The 16,705-nt window shown below is 39.1% G+C and overlaps 1 protein-coding gene across 1 annotated transcript in view; it reads right to left on the bottom strand.

Moving 5' to 3' along the window:
* Positions 1–16,705, bottom strand: part of itga11a (integrin, alpha 11a) — a 52,622-nt gene that overhangs the window by 23,109 nt on the left and 12,808 nt on the right. Inside the window, exons 3-13 of the mRNA XM_068319103.1 lie at positions 12,847–12,959; positions 12,333–12,424; positions 11,984–12,098; positions 11,752–11,879; positions 11,447–11,595; positions 11,215–11,359; positions 10,590–10,755; positions 9,836–9,906; positions 5,753–5,897; positions 4,860–5,008; positions 1,200–1,343 (exon numbers count right to left, since the gene is read on the bottom strand). Of these exons, the coding sequence (XP_068175204.1) occupies positions 1,200–1,343; positions 4,860–5,008; positions 5,753–5,897; positions 9,836–9,906; positions 10,590–10,755; positions 11,215–11,359; positions 11,447–11,595; positions 11,752–11,879; positions 11,984–12,098; positions 12,333–12,424; positions 12,847–12,959 (1,417 nt within the window). The remainder of the gene's footprint in view (positions 1–1,199; positions 1,344–4,859; positions 5,009–5,752; positions 5,898–9,835; positions 9,907–10,589; positions 10,756–11,214; positions 11,360–11,446; positions 11,596–11,751; positions 11,880–11,983; positions 12,099–12,332; positions 12,425–12,846; positions 12,960–16,705) is intronic.

Genomic DNA, 16,705 nt, shown 5'->3' with positions numbered 1-16,705 from the left:
TCCCCGACCACTCCTACCTGCCTTCCTCTTCCTGAATGGGCAGAGCCCAGAGGCTATATAGCAGCCAGGCCACAAGCAGCCGCTCCTTTACCTCTGGACAACAAAGGAGCATGTGGATGCCTCAGCCTTCCTTGGAAATGTTTGAATTGAGTACATGACATGTGAGTTGTAAAGTTACTTTAGTTGACTATGATTTAGTTTTCAGTGATGATTAATTTTCTGTGATGTTTATTTGATTATTAGGTTTATGGTGTTTATATTTGAAGTTAAATTACCTTTTTGATTATTAATGGTGTAAATTAATTATGGAATTGGAAATTAAGTAGAGTTAATATTCTTTATCCTTTTGTCTTTGTCTTTATTCCCTTGTCAGATGAAACCAGTTCAAACAACCTTGAAAATAAAAGATTAAAGTGGAACCTCCTGCATGTGCTCATCTGTCCTAACCAACCCACCATTGAGTTGTATTGACTCCTTAAACCAGATCATCCTAAAGCCTAAATATTCTACACCCTCTTTGAAAACTGTAGAATCACACTGTGGACGTGTACAATGAACTGTGACAATTTTTTTTGAGTCAGGATGTCCAACCCTAAATTACGAGAACAACATCACTGTCCAGCAACACCTGAATCAACTACATCATTATTAATCGTCCTGAAGAAATAACAGTGCTGTCATGAAGACAATCAACATTTTTAAAGAACTCATTCTTTATGTTGTTCCCTCTTTAACCATAAATTTTGATCATCCAGCTGTGATGTGGTTTGGGGCAAACGGAGACACCTAAATAGCTCCTCTTTGCCTGTTGATTCAAAACAGGTGAAGTAATGTATTATTTCAGTGAGCAAAGCAGATCTGGATCACTGGGAAGTTTCCCTCTAATAAAGAAAGTTCTCCCCTCCAACTGTTTAGGTGGAAATGGATTCAGGAGACACAGAATAGTTTCCTCTTGAGTTCATTCAATTAGACTACACGCTGGCATGGCAAAGTCCTCTCGTCTGATCTCCACATATAGGCTGCACAAGACCATGTGTGAAATGTCTGGAAGGCAAGCATGTGCTTGTAGTTAAGTGAGGTGTGTTAGAATTTATTGAGAGTAAAGAGTTTGAACAGTTGTTGACACATTTGTGGGTCCAGAATCAATTAATCTGATTGTGTCTTGTCTTTGTGAATGCTCTAATTTAATTAAAACCCACCAGCTCTGTCACTCTGTAGATATAGACCTTTCCCTTCTCCATGCCTCCACTGAAGAACATGGGTGCCGCCACTAATAGGTTGTCAGTTATGCCGTCTCCATCGATATCCACAGGTGCAATCTCACTGCCAAAGTAGGATCCAATCTGAAAGAGACATATATATGTACATGTATGTTGTTGAATTACAGGATTATGAACTTTTCAATCCTGTACAAAACAATCATTTAGGTTATCGTAGCATGAAATGATTAGGTTCTTCCACACTGTTACCACATGCTGTTTGGGTTTGTTGATAATCTGGACTGATTTATGAACTTTATTGTAAGCAAATGGGAGTCTGCGCTGTGTCAAGACGTGGTCGGAGTCCTGGCGTTTTTAGAAATGCTCAGCCTGGGAGAGCTTTAGGGACCGAGGTGAGATCAGTGTTTAGAAGATCAACCATTGGTTTTAGGATTAGAAACATCTGCTCATTAAAAGCTTTTTTTCTATTCCTCAAGAGCTGTGAGATCATGAAAGCTTTCTGCACAAACATCTGCTGTTTTCAATGAGTTGTGATGACAAGGTACAATGCAAGCTCCCGCAGCATCAGTTCGCTTCACCCACAGGCGTGCAACCAGTTAACAGCTGCCAGCTCTGTGGGCAACGGTCATCAACAAATACCACATCCTCTTGAAATGATTATTAGAACGGTGATCATTTGAAACTCAGTTTGACTCAGATAGTGCCTTGAAATTCCATCACATGGTTTGATGTACATACCATAGCCAACAATAACTTATAGCACCAGTGGTAATAACTTACACACATTTTCTCAGCACATCATCCAGTGTTTGTGTTGTGTTTGACCAATCAGACATTTTAGACTTCTTGGTTATTTTTAGGGACCATTTATATTATGGTGAGTTGCCATTCCTCACATGACAACTAGAGGTGCAGAAAAAAGACATGAAGAAAAACAAACATACAAAGAAAAAAATAGCTTCTCCATATCTAATAATGACATCAGTTACATGCTGGAGTGACCAACTAAAGGCCTGTGGGCTAAATCTGAACCAGGAGAGGTTTCCTCGAGGACCTTGAATCCTTTTGATACAAAATGAATGGGTACAAGCCGACAGTATTATTGCATCTTGTCATCAATAGGATTTGTAAGATCACATGTAGATGGGTGAAGGGTCATCAGAATGAACGAATGGAAGGCAAAATGTATAACATCTCTGTAGTCAGTGGAAGTCATCAAGAACTTGGTGGAATAGTTATGTTGGTTGGCTTGCACTTAAGTGACAGGTTTGAATGAAGTAGCTGCTAACATGTTGACTAGCTCGTTGTATTTTAGTAAATCATGTTATCCATCAAATAAATGCTTCACACACTTTATACAAAAGACACATCTCTACTGTATATCATTAACTTCTAACTTGTAGCTGTGCCAGTGCTAACAGCATGTAATCTCTGTCAAGAGTGGGATCATGGATCTTCTTTGTTCTATTTAAATAACATTTTGAAGTTTTATTCACATGATATTAAATCACTTCTGTTGATTATTTTCCAAACTTTCCTGGATGTAACATTTCCTCTGATTCACCTACAGTACACATCTTACAAATGTTAAACATTACAGCTTCTTCTTCTTTTCCTTTCGGGTTTTCCCTACAGAGGTCACCACAGCGAATCGATTGCCTCCATCTAACCCTGTCTTCTGCATCCTCTTCTCTCACACCAACTACCTTCATGTCCTCTTTCACTACATCCATAGACCTCCTCTTTGGTCTTCCTCTAGGCCTCCTGCCTGGCAGTTCAAAACTCAGCATCCTTCTACCAATATATTCACTATCTCTCCTCTGGACATGTCCAAACCATCTCAGTCTGGCCTCTCTGACTTTATCTCCAAAACCTCTAACATTAACATTAATTAATGTTAATTAATTATTGTTTAATTAATTGTAATTGAACGTTAAAGCTTCAAAACTATTAATATAAATGCAGAATTTGTTATTTTTGACACTGACTCTAGGCCAAACAACATCGCTGGTCTCACCACAGTTTTGTACACCTTTCCTTTCATTCTAGCTGAAAATCTTCTATCACACATCACACCTGACACTTTCTCCACCCGTTCCATCCTGCCTGTACACACTTCCTCTTTTCCACACTCTCCATTGCTCTGGACTGTTGACTCTAAGTACTTAAAATCCTCCACCTTCTTGATCTCTTCTCCCTGTAACCTCACTCTTCCACTTGGGTCCCTCTCATTCACACACATGTACTCTGTCTTACTGCGGCTAACCTTCATTCCTCTCCTTTCCAGGACAAACCTCCACCTCTCTAACTTCTCCTCCACCTGTTCCCTGCTCTCACTACAGATCACAATGTCATCTGCAAACATCATAGTCTATGGAGATTCCTGTCTAACCTCGTCTGTCAGCCTGTCCATCACCATAGCGAACAAGAAGGGGCCCAGAGCTGATCCCTGATGCAGTCCAACCTCTACCTTGAACTCCTCTGTCACATCTACAGCACACCTCACCACTGTCTTACAGTCTTCATACATGTCCTGCACCTCTCTAACATACTTCTCTGTCACTCCAGACTTCCTCATACAATACCACAGTTCCTCTCTGGGCACCCTGTCATAAGCTTTCTCCAGATCTACAAAAACACAATGCAGCTCCCTCTGGCCTTCTCTGTACTTCTCTATCAACATCCTCAAAGCAAATACTACATCTGTAGTACTCTTTTTTGGCATGAAACCATACTGCTGCTCACAAATGCTCACTTCTGTCTTCAGTCTACCTTCAACTACTCTTTCCCATAACTTCATTGTATGGCTCATCAGCTTTATTTCTCTATAGTTGCCGCAACTCTGCACATCTCCCTTGTTCTTAAAAATGGGCACCAGCACACTTCTCCTCCGTTCCTCAGGCATCTTCTCGCTATCTAGGATCCTGCTGAACAACCCAGTCAGAAACTCTACTGCCACTTCTCCTAGACACTTCCAAACCTCTACAGGTATATCATCAGGACCGAGTGCCTTTCCACTCTTCATCCCCTTCAATGCCCTCGACCAACAGTAGTTCAATTTCCACCAGCACCCTGTAGGTGAACAGCACCGATGGCGGTTGTTGTTAACCGATCCAGTATGGAAGTCATAGATTTGATTTGCATGTTTGATTTGGCAAAAGTTTTACGTGCCCTTCCTGAAACAACCCTCTGTATAAGACCGGCACAATAAGACACTGGCTTGTGCCCTCTTGTGGCTACATTCCAAATATAGCAACATAATCAGCTCCGTCAGTGTAAATCTACTCCTTGACAGATTTTAGTTTCTACCCAGTGGAAGCAAAAGGAAAACTGTCGGACAACAAAACAGTCTAAGGCTGCTGCAGCAGCATTGTCTAATTTTTCTCTAGGAGAATAGTTTGTAAATGATTAAGTTGGTGTAGGTTCTCATTCAAACATCTGAAGCAGCTGGACCCCTGTTAAGTTCAGATAACTAACAAACTAACTAACTAACTAACTAACTAACTAACTAACTAACTAACTAACTAACTAACTAACTAACTAACTAACTAACTAACTAATGCTACTATCTTCATGAGGACTCCATTCATGTCCCAACAGTGTTTTTATCAAGACATTCTGGACTACATGTCACAATACCTGCTGTCCTTTGAGGGAGTGCAGGATGGTGAGGTCACCCGAGTTCTTCAGAGTGAAGATAATGACTTTGCCGGTGTGGTTAAATCGTGGTGCTCCTGCTACGACCAAGCGACCATTTCTGGCTGACACCACAGACGTCACGGTGTAACCTGGTTATGCAAAACACATATTTATTATATCTATGATGTATATAATTATGTATTTTCAAAGACTTCCACATTCTCTATTTCTGTATTTGACTATGGATCTGTAAATGAAGCACATTGATTGCTTGGTAGCCAAATAGTAATAAAGATCCCAGACACTACACTTTGTTCAAATGTCTGAGTGTGATAATACATTGTCAGCCTGAGCTACAGAATGAATTGTGTAGCAGTAGCATGACTCAAAATTGTAAAATGCCGCAACTGGAGGAGTTAAAACCCAGTGAGCTGGATGTTCTAATTATATTTCTTAAATTTCAGTCCAAAAGTTCCACTTAATCCTTGGATTCTTTTCCATATCCATCCTTCATCTTCATACTTTTTTTTCCACCGGCTTTAACTTTCTCTCTGTTTTTCCAAAATTATGATTTCCCTTCGTAATACTATTGAGTCTAGAATGGCTTCCATTGGCAGCCTGGGGGATAAACTGAGACACAAACCACTGATGGTAAAAGCAGAGGTCTGTGGTGGTTGATGTGATGCTAAGCACTGGAGCAGTGGGCACATTAGGTTAGGTTAAACTTCAGGTCCTCTCAGAAGTTGAAAACAATGTTTAATCACAAACACAAAAGTAATTTTTCTGCATTTCTTCTCCCAGTTGAAACAGTTCCATCTAAATCCGGTCCTGATTCCTGAACCCCATTAAAAGACTTTGGTTTGTTCTTAAAGGTTCTTCATAGTGTTAATTACCTAAATAGGCACCATGGTTCTTGAGCTCCTCAGGGAATTCCCGTGCATAGGAGGACTTAGGAGGGACCACCTTCCCTTGTCGAGTCTCCTTCAGCACCGCTCCGTTCCAGTCGTAAGCACCAACAGCACCCACCAGAGTCCCATCCTGTGGGAAAGGAGCAGTATTCTTCACTCTTGAGCTCTGAGTTCAGGAGCATCGAACTACAGTTCTTAAGGTATAATTTAACTTGTAGCCTTACTGCCGTTTTTGTTCTTCACAACTTTTGGAGTGACCTACTGAACAAACATACAATGGGGCTGACACTCATTGCTTCTCTATTGTTTTGCTTCCTGCTGACTGCTGGGAGGGCATATCCAGTCAATACATTTACCAGACAGCCACCTTGTGCAGCCTATATGTTTAAGTGTGACTGCTGCTCAGTTCTCACCCCAATAGTATCATTATGGGTAAACCTCTCCAGTCTAAGACAAGGGAAATCTGGTGTTACAAAAATGTCCTATGCACTTTAGTTGATGACCACCTCACTTTTGCAAACTTCCTGTTATAATGTACTAATTTTTATATTGTATTTCCCTTTGTTTATTGGTGTTTAGTGTTTTTGAAGTTTCATCTAATGAAAAATTGTAAAATGTTCTAAATGTTCTAAATGTTCTAAATGTTAAATGTGATTGAATTTTTTTGCAAAAAATCTTCTGAAGCACTTTAGTGCTTCATCTAATATAAAATTGCAAAATGTTTGAATGTGATTTAAGTGTTTTTGCAAAAATCAAAATCAAAAGACAAGGGAAAAGTTGGCTAAACATTAAATGTATAAACAAAGATAAAATATTACTGGAAAAAATTAATTTGCAAGCACAAGGTAATGGTGAACGATGGTTCACTGAGATCAGAGAACAAACTCTAAAAACACACAAATACATGAATATAATTTAAGATCACACATAGATTATAACTTTATTATCACATTTTTAAACTAGATTTAAACAAATTATGAGTAGCTTTAGATAATAAACATTTCCCATGAGGACAGTTTTGTGGAGTTCAACAAATTCCTGTGTGAATTCATTTGTAGATTCCAAACTGAAGCATTGCTTACACTATAAAAAGAGTATAAGAGCATAATAAGCCTGTACTACAGGTGCTGCACACACACACACACACACACACACACACACACACACACACACACACACACACACACACACACACACACACACACACACACACAGACACATACACACACACACACACACACACACACACACACACACACACACACACAGACACAGCATAGTTTCAGTGACATTATAAATGGTGTGACTCCTGGCTGAATGTAATTTTGGTGAGAGTGATAAATGTAAAGGAGGTTCTCACATTTAATAGAAAACCTAATGACTCAAATCTCTCTGTCTCTGATAGTTTATCAGATCTCTACCACAGAGAAGTCTCTACAACACAATGAGGTATGTAGAATAGAAGGAGTATTGTTATTATTACATGAGGATGACAGGAGACTCTTAGAAGGCACCAACATTTACAATCCTAAAAATATAGAAAAATGTGATCAACAACTGTCATAATGGAGCATAGGATGAAGACTTTCCTCCTCTGTTCCTTTCTAAAAATTTATCTTCTTTTTCTTTTCCTTTTGGCTTTTCCCTTCAGAGGTCGCCACAGTGAATCAGTTGCCTCCATCTAACCCTGTCTTCTGCATCCTCGTGTCCTCTTTCACCACATTCAGAGGACATGAAGGTAGTGGATGTGAGAGAAGAGGATGTAGAAGACAGGGTTTGACAGGGTCATAGATTTGATTTGCATGTTTGATTTGGCAAAAGTTTTACGTCGGCTGCCGTTCCTGACACAACCCTCTGTATTTACCCGAACTTGGGACTGGCACAATAAGACAGTGGCTTGTGCCCTCTTGCGGCTACATTCCTTTCTAAAAACTCATTTTAGATCATTTTAGTTATCTCCACAGTTTACTCAGTATCGATCTGTTTTTCACAAACAGATCACAAACTTTTCTAATACAAAAGAATGGAGACACAAAATTATACTCAATACTCAATTTTTCACATAGCATATTTTTTCGCCGAACAGATTGTTTTCTTCACAGCAGCACACTGACTCAGAACTTTATCCATTCTGAGCACAAACGGGTCTTTTTTCTCTTAAATAAATTCAAGACAAGAGAAACACATTGAATTTCAAACTAACCGTATACATTAGGTTTTGTTCCATTGTTAGACCAACAGACTCAACTAGACTGGATTTGATTTGCGATACATTAATATGTCCCAGCTGACCAAATGACCTTCAACACCAAATTGGTGAATGGATATTAACCAAGTCTCGTATCCAGGGCCCAGTTGGATGTTCTTTTTTTTTTCTTGGCTAATCTGTTATTGTCAAAAGTGACTGACATATTTCGGAGCCACAACAATCCTTCCACTGAAGCTCCTCGCACGCTGTGACTCCTGCCACTGCTGAAGCTGGAGCTTAACTGAATAAAAAAGGCTTGTCAACAAAGCATAAGTCATACTGATTTTCTCATCCACACTGTATTCAAGCTTTGAACAGCATGACAGTATGAGGTCATGACAACCATCACAAGGGCAACTGTTGAATATTTTCACACAGGCTTAAACCGCACTGTGCAAATAAAAAATACTGTTAAGTCTTTATCCGGGTGTATTTTTATCACACCAAACAACGAAAGAAAACAAACCATACAGCATTTAGATGTAGAAGTGAGGGGGAATTGAGGAGGGATTTCTAACTTCAATGATTTACCATACTTTGTGTGACTGACACTGTAATTATAGGGTTCCTCTGCTTAATGATCTCTGTTTTTTTCCGTACACAATATGCAGACAACACTTTTTCCAGTGCTTAAGCATTTGCTGGATTACTTCCAATTCCTTTTTGAGCAATGGAATTGTGCGCTCACCACGGTCGCACTACGTCACTCCCTGACAGCAGCGTTATGCTGATGTGGTTATCTGTTTTGGTCAAAATTGTCTCCATGGCAAATGAATGAAACCCCAAAACAGCTCAAACTTGCCTTTGCATGTATGGACATGTGGCGTGTTTTGTTTCAGACGTCGACTCTTAACTCTCTTACAAGGGGCCAAGGTTGTGGTTTTACATAATCATACAAAACATTATAGTTGGTATATAAACTTTAAACCTTCTCAACAAACAGTGATGCATTTTGGTCAAAGTTAAACTAAACAGAGGACAACAAAACTATTCTGTATGCAGATGCATGAAATGTCTGTATGTTATATGACATAAGCAGCCCTCAGGTTTTGGCACATAGCACATTCATGCAAAACCATCTGGGTCCTCAGGTCTGTTTTCTACTTTAAAGGGTAGCATTCTTTCCAAGAAGTTACCCTTCTCTCAACACTCTCATTGGTGTTGTTGAGTATCTCTGGAATCTGGCCTTGTGGACAGAATTTCCAGCAAGTCCTGCCACCCAGTTGCACATTTCGCTATAGTATACTGTATTTAGTTTTCATTATAGACATGGATACATTTATTTCTCCCTTGACAGTCTAATATTGTGAAATGGAACTGGAAAATCAAAGCAGTTGCATCATCAAATAGCTGGAAAGAACGAGACAGACAAGAATGAAAACCAATGAAATAGTATGACTGTTTCTTATCTGTCTCCTTCAGCTCTGTCAACTTTAAAGTCAGGACACCTGCAGCTATCTGCTGTCAGATACAGTCAAATTCCTTTAAAAAAACCAATAACAACCAAACCATTCTCTGGCAGAACGGTCTCAATCTGGTCTCAGCTCCTCACTAATATGTTTCCTTGAGGAACAAGAGGTGTCTTGTTACCCATCAGTGGGTGCTTGAGGTGGAAAAAGACCTCACTCTTCTGACAGGGGCTCCTAAATCAGAATGCCTTAAAACTCTGAGGCCACACAGCAGGAATCCCAGGGGGACTGGAAAGTAATAAATGGCAAGTTGTAGGGAGGAATTAAGACGTGCCAGAAATTGGGACAATATGCCTTGCTCTGCGTTTTGACAGATGATGTGAGCGGAGGTGGTAGCCGACGTTGACTCACCTCAACGTTGTGAGCGGAAAATCCAGCCTGAGACATCTGGAGGCCAAACGCTGTTCCATTCTTACTGGTTCCTGTGTAAACAAGTCAGTCTTTAACAGTTTTGAACTGTAGGAGGGAAGAAATCGAACAGCCAGCCACGATGAAAACCTAGATACTGTAGGAAGTGCTCTTCAGTCTCAATATGACCACTTTGAAGCAGTAGTTCATGTTAATAGGTAGTAATTTAACAGATGTAGTATTACTACAGCAATTGATGACCAATTTCTTTGTTAATTCATGTTTTAATCAGTGACAACATTACTGTCACAATTCCCTTAGTCACAGTCTATATTCAAATTGTTTTGTAATATCAAAGTGATATTTGAACAAATATACAATTTAAAAAGATGGAAAACTGAGAAAGCAGCAAAGCCTCACTTTTTGAGGAGCTATAAACAATTGATGCTTCACATTTTCACCCGTTGAGTAACTGAATAATATAATAATAATGATTGTAGTATTTTTCACTTTTATGTTATTAATAAGTCTACTCATATAGTTTTTGGTTTACAGTTGAAGGTTCTGATCCTATTAGATGAACATAAAATGCAGCACCATAGATGCATGTTGTAGTGTTTTATAAAAGTGTTTTATAAAGCACTTATACTACAGTATATTGTAGTTGTGAGCATGTTTAAAGTCATTTCATTCATTGCTTTGCACAACTGTTTTTCAGATGAATTGCGTGTAGTTCAAAACAATTTCTGTGCAAAACCTTCCAGACTGAAGATGCGTTCTCCGAGTGCATCCACAATATCTTTCAGCGCAGATTCGTCTGTCACATTAAAGAAGTGTTTGTCATCAGGATCACTAGCGATGTACTTTATTTCATTGAGGAAGGCTTCAGGGTTGATTCCACGACGGTTGTAGTAGCCAAGGACCTGAGAGGAGATCAAACAGCAGCTTTTCAACAGTCAACAATTGAAAAGCACTTGCATGAGGTGGTCACAAGTGAGTCACACGGATTCATTGAAAACAGGCTAGATGGTTTCAGAGGATTCAGGTTCAGACATCCAGCTAAGCCAGTAGATGAAAATAAATGTAGCATTACCCTTACGAGCAGCACCGCAAAATAAAGCTCCTTGTGGTTTTGAGGAGACCATTTACACCTTTAACTACAGATTTCCACTGAGGCTACATTCGGATCTATCCAAGGTGTCCAAGGGCTTTTAGCTGTATTATTAGCTCAGCTCTTGAGAGACTCGCTATAACTGGACTCCATGATGTCACCTCATGAATGCTTGTAGTGTTTTATGTTGCGTTGGAAATTTATTAGCCTTCAGGATTCTCTTAAATACAAGCCATTAAACCCAAATAAATAATAGGTCTAGCAGACTCACAGCAATAGCGTAACGGGTGATGCCGTCTTTCTCGCTGTCCTCGATAGCTTGTTGGAGATCTGGGCTGTCGTGTGACTCACCATCAGTTATCACTATCATCACCTTCTTGGCACCACGTCGACCTCCTTGTTTGAAAGCCTCAGAGCTGTAAAGACATTTTTGATGTGTTCAGTCAAATAAATTATGGAACAGGAGAGCAGTATAGCGTTGCTCATTTATATGAATACTTTACCGTGCTATATTAATGCCAAGAGCCGTGTTGGTCTCCTCTCCCCCCCGTTGGTCGATACTGCGTGCCCTTTTCACCACCTCCTCAACAGATTTGTAGTCGCTGAGTTTGAATTCATGGACCACTTTCTCACCATACTGCACAACTCCAACCTGTCGAAAGAAATACAATTACAAGATATATAACAATACAAAAAGGTCTGTATTCTTGAATTTAACTACAGTGGTATTAAGCGTAGGATGAAAGGACTTTTTTTAGATTCAGTCCTGTATTTAAAATTTATCCAACATGGAACATCAGCAACACACCTGTATTTGACCTGGTCCAATATAGAACTTCTGAAGAATATTGATGAGAAAAGCCTGCACTTCATACCAGGGGTAGATGGAATTAGAACCATCCAGAACAATCACGATGTCCATATAAGTCTCACATCCTGTAGGGTGAGATGCACACAAGGTGATCATACATAATATAGAATAATACTGAATAGGGAAATGATCCCCTGCAGAAAATTCGCTAAACAGGAAAGCTACCTACTCTGAAAGGCTGGAGCAATGGTTCTGGAGAACTTGAAGCTGGCATTGACTCTGGAGCAGATACCAGTGCTGTAGTAGGAGCTGCCACACTCATAGGACCAGAGTGGCCCACAAGCCTGCACAAGGGACAGTGTCAACATCAGCAAGTAACTAAAAGTTTGGTAGGTATCTTAAGAAGTTGCAATATGACCAATGTTCATTCAAGAAACAACCCTGTGGGATTGTTCTTTTACCCATTTTGTTGTTTGCTATTTCATTAAATGTAAACTTGCTCAAAACATACATTACAACTCTAATGTGGACAACATGTCAAGAAGATTAGTGCAGTTAATGTAAAAACGTGCTCTCACCACAAAACTGTTGTCTTTAGGGTTGGATGTGAGTGTCATACCCAGCCTCATCTTGTCCTTTCGCTCTGATACATTGGTTAGAGATATCCTTCCTTGAGGGAGAACACATCTCACTGAGAGGATCTTGGATGTACAGACTGACGTGTGGCACCTTGTTATTGGTGTCTGGCAGCCACAGCAGTATCGGCATCCTCAGATTAAAATGTTCTCTTGACATTATTGCAGAGCTAACCAGCACAACATGTGCACCCCGTATGAGGATGCATGTGGTGACATGGGTGGTATAACACACATGTGGAAGTGTACATAAACCATTTAGAAAATGATAAAATGTGGAATGATTGGTATGGCACCCACTCGTCTGTCTCACACATGCCACCATGATGTTTGCAGGGACATATACATATAAACAACACATCTGCACACATTTATCTTGATTATACATTCATTATTGACACTTTTAGTGCTTGTGGTGGAACTAGTTGTGTTCTGTTTGTGTTTTGTGATACTATACCTAAGTTGAGCTTGGTGCATCCGTTGCCATTGATCCGTCTCTTAAGTGAACATTTATAAACATCCCCCGTCTGGTATGGGCCATTCATCTCATATGGTGCCCCCACTAATAACCTGTGAAAGCCAAAAGTTAAAATTTAAGAACATAAAGGGCATTTTAATTTTTTTAATTTCTCATTAATTTTTCACAAATGTGAACTTAAAAAAGAAAACGTAGTTTGTGAAATAATCTAATATTGTTTGATGCAATATTAGATTCCTATCCAATTTATGTGGAAATAGAAGATCCACAATTCATCAGCTGACCTAGATTATTTCAAGCCTGTATGTTAAAAAGGCCTGTAAAATGACTTCCAGCAGGGTCACACCTCGGGCAAGCAGCAGCAGGCAGAGGCCAGCACCAGTCATCCCCCAGGAGTCACATCTTTCAGTAATTCATGCATTTCCATGAAAAAATTATGAAACATCTTTGTAATATGCAGGTGGGTTGTATATTAATGTTAATTATGTGTGCTACTGCGTGTCTAATGCTGGAGCAACTGAAATTTGTCTATCATTAAATGATGCTCGATGTCAAAGGAGGTGCCTGAGGTTACACTACTCAGTCCTTCATTATGCTCTTATTGAGAACAAACTGACCACTGTATTTACAACATTTGGTTGAGATGACATAGCTTTTTGAGGACACACAAACTTGACTTCCAGTGTGGGGTCATCGCAGCTTCAGAAATGGCCTCTGAAATGCTTTAACTGATGGGATGTGACAATGAAATGTAAGGTGACCTGTTAACTTCAGGACGACATGAGAACCTCAAAGGGAGCAATAATGAAAATCTATGTAAGAAGAACTTTTTGTTTAGCTAAAGGACAGATGAAGGTTAAGTTGACTTGAACTGTTTAATGCATTACTTCAATCTCATCCTATATCTTGTGATGTGAGCCAGTTTAAATGATCTCTTAAATTTTACGACTTTTTACTTCTACATCAGAAGAGTACACGGGAGTCACAGGGTTCATCTATTAGCGTCAGGTTTTAACATACTGTGCAGACCTGCACAGTATTTAATCATCATGAACAAATACAAAAAAATCATATTTAAAACAACATAAAGAACAGCACTGCTTTCTTAAAACATCAACATTCTGTAAAGACAAAAAACATAAAACACCTTAGGAAACAATATAATAAATACCAACAACGGAGAAAATTTTCTTTATCATGCTTTTTAAAATGGAGACTGTTCTACTTTTCATCACTTTATCACTGTAATTTTTCATAGGCTTCCTAACTGAAGCACTGATTAGTAAAAGCAATCTACTATGATCAAATCCTGGAAAATGTTAGTGAATACAGGAGTCAACTGGGGCTTCAAAAAATCTTTCCCAGTGAAAACCGCAGGGGAACCAGAGGGCAAAGGGGCAAATCCCAGTTCAGTGTTGTTCCAAAGGAAAGACACATGAAACCACTTTATAGGAAAAGCAGATCATGACCAACATCCTGCATAGATTGTCAAAGACCAAAAAATGATTTTTAAGGATTTCTCCCAGTTGACAGTTTCAATACCAACATAATAGATTTCAATACTGAAAACGAGTTGTCACTACAATTCCATTAGCTTATAATGACACAACATGGTGTGCAGTAAGTCAAAAGTGTCCTGAAGATTCTTTCAGACATAAATACTGCTTTCATCACCACACATATAATCTCTACTTATTTCTTCAGGGCAGAAAAATAACAGCAGATAAGAGATGGCTAAAGACGTTTTCCAATAATGTTCCTTTTTTACGAGCTCGTCTTTTGGGAAAAGTTTGACACAAGAGCTCAGATGTCAATCGTATTCATCTGCTTTTTCAGTAAAGTCTTGGAGTAAAACACAGATGTTCATTCAATTGAACATTTTGTCATATTCTCGTTATTATGCTTAAAGCTCAGTAAGTTTCTCATGTATCGTTGGCGTGCCAAGGTCCTTTATATAAGAACTGTATGCAAACTGTATTACATGTTCAGAGGTAAGGAAATCTTGACATTATGACGTTTTATATTTATATTTTCCTGTTTTTTGTTCTATACCTGTCAGCAGTCTGACATTGTATTTTAATATACAGTAAATGTAGTGATTGATTTTGACATTGGCATTTCATGACAAGAGACCAATTAAAAATATTTTGTCAAACCGGAACTAGAAATGTACATTTTGGTGAGATTTTTTGTTTCAAAGGTCAAGGAAGAACCTTTTTTTTTTCTTAAATTCAGTTTTGTCATCATGTGACAGAATTTGATATTTTGCAGCAACAGCTGAGGACATGAGGAAATGTTGATTCTGTTGACTCAAAGAGCAAGTCATATGGAAATTGGCTTCAGTGTTATTGTTTCTGAATCCAGCATTTAAAGTCTCAGAGAATCTGGAAGTCATTTTCACCACAGTGGCTCGATCAGTGCTCATATTTTCACAGCTATTAATATCAGGATCATTCCTTTGGTTTTTGCCGTACGTTGGAAAAAAAGAGACACTACAGCAGAAGTTCAGGTCAGGATACGGCTGGCTACAGCTACCTTGATGAAAAGGGACCATTGTTTCTTTTAGCTTGGATGTCTGCCTCGAGACCAACTGGATTTCAGCAGAAGCTGTTCAAACAATCATGTTCCAGAGCTCATTAGGGTCAAATGCTAGCCTTGGTGCATCATCACGACAGGAATGGTAATGACACCGAAAGAAATAGCTTGACCAAAAATGAATGTGTGGAGATTATCTACCATGGTTACCTAGGAATACAGAATTTTGGGGTTGGAGGAACCGCCGTCCTCGAACCCAGGCTGTCATTAATGTGGCAATGATTTTCATTTTTGTAAGGAAGAGATGTGCATACTGTGAAACCACATCCCTACCTCAAACATGAGTGCTACTCCAATGTCATGCTTTCTCATCACATTCCATTTGTCTGTGTTAAAAGGATATTTTTTTTACTAATGTTGCCTCATAAATAATGGTCGCGTAATCACTTTCAAAAGGCATTCATTTTGTTTGTTAATTTTTCAGGAGAACACTTACCAGGCTGGCAGGGCAACTAGATGACTTACAGGAAATATTCGTGCACATACTAGTTGCTTTGATTCCTTTCCCAAAAGTCTTTAACACTGAGCGATGTTTAATTATTTATAATATCATATATATAATTATTTTAAGGTATGATGGCAACGTTACTCTAAGAAAGAAAATTTAAGTTGGTTGTTGAACAAGTTTAACCCAGTGATGTTTCTCTGCAGCATATTGTATGCTGACTTCTAAATAGTATGCCACATAATGTCTGTCTGTATGAACAGTAGGCCTAGTTGTTACCAGAATTTTAAGTTGTAATGCTCCGTTCACTTCCTGGCATTGGAAAAAAGCAAGGTGCTGATTTGTGATGAACACTAGTTTTTCAAAATTAGCGTTCTACTAGTAATGGTGATCATGTTAGCATGCTGACCTCAAAACACAGTTGTGCCTGATACAACCTCAAAGATCCCTCCAACACTTCTTTTAATTTCTATTTTCACTTGTTACATATGAGCTTTGCTGTTTCTTAACCCTTTAGCCCATATCTAATTTCTGACTCAAAGCATATGAAACACCTGAAGGTAACAGGCATCACATTCATATGACTGTGAGCCTTTATGTTAGATTAGTGAGCGGATTGTTTGCCTACCAATCTCAAGAGGCATAAAAACACTTTTCTTTGCAGCTTTTCAAACAAGCTACATAGAGAGAACACTATTCAGGTCAGTGGTGAAAAACTTCATAGACTCCCTACAGTTCTTTGTGATGTACAGCTCGTAACCCAGCTAAGGAGTAAAGGTCAGGTCTCTATTGAGAGGA

This window comes from Antennarius striatus, chromosome 1, assembly GCF_040054535.1.
Source record: "Antennarius striatus isolate MH-2024 chromosome 1, ASM4005453v1, whole genome shotgun sequence".
Classification (NCBI taxonomy): Eukaryota; Metazoa; Chordata; class Actinopteri; order Lophiiformes; family Antennariidae; genus Antennarius; species Antennarius striatus.
The sequence above is the reverse complement of the archived record's forward strand: the minus strand, read 5'-3'. Positions and strand labels throughout refer to the sequence as shown.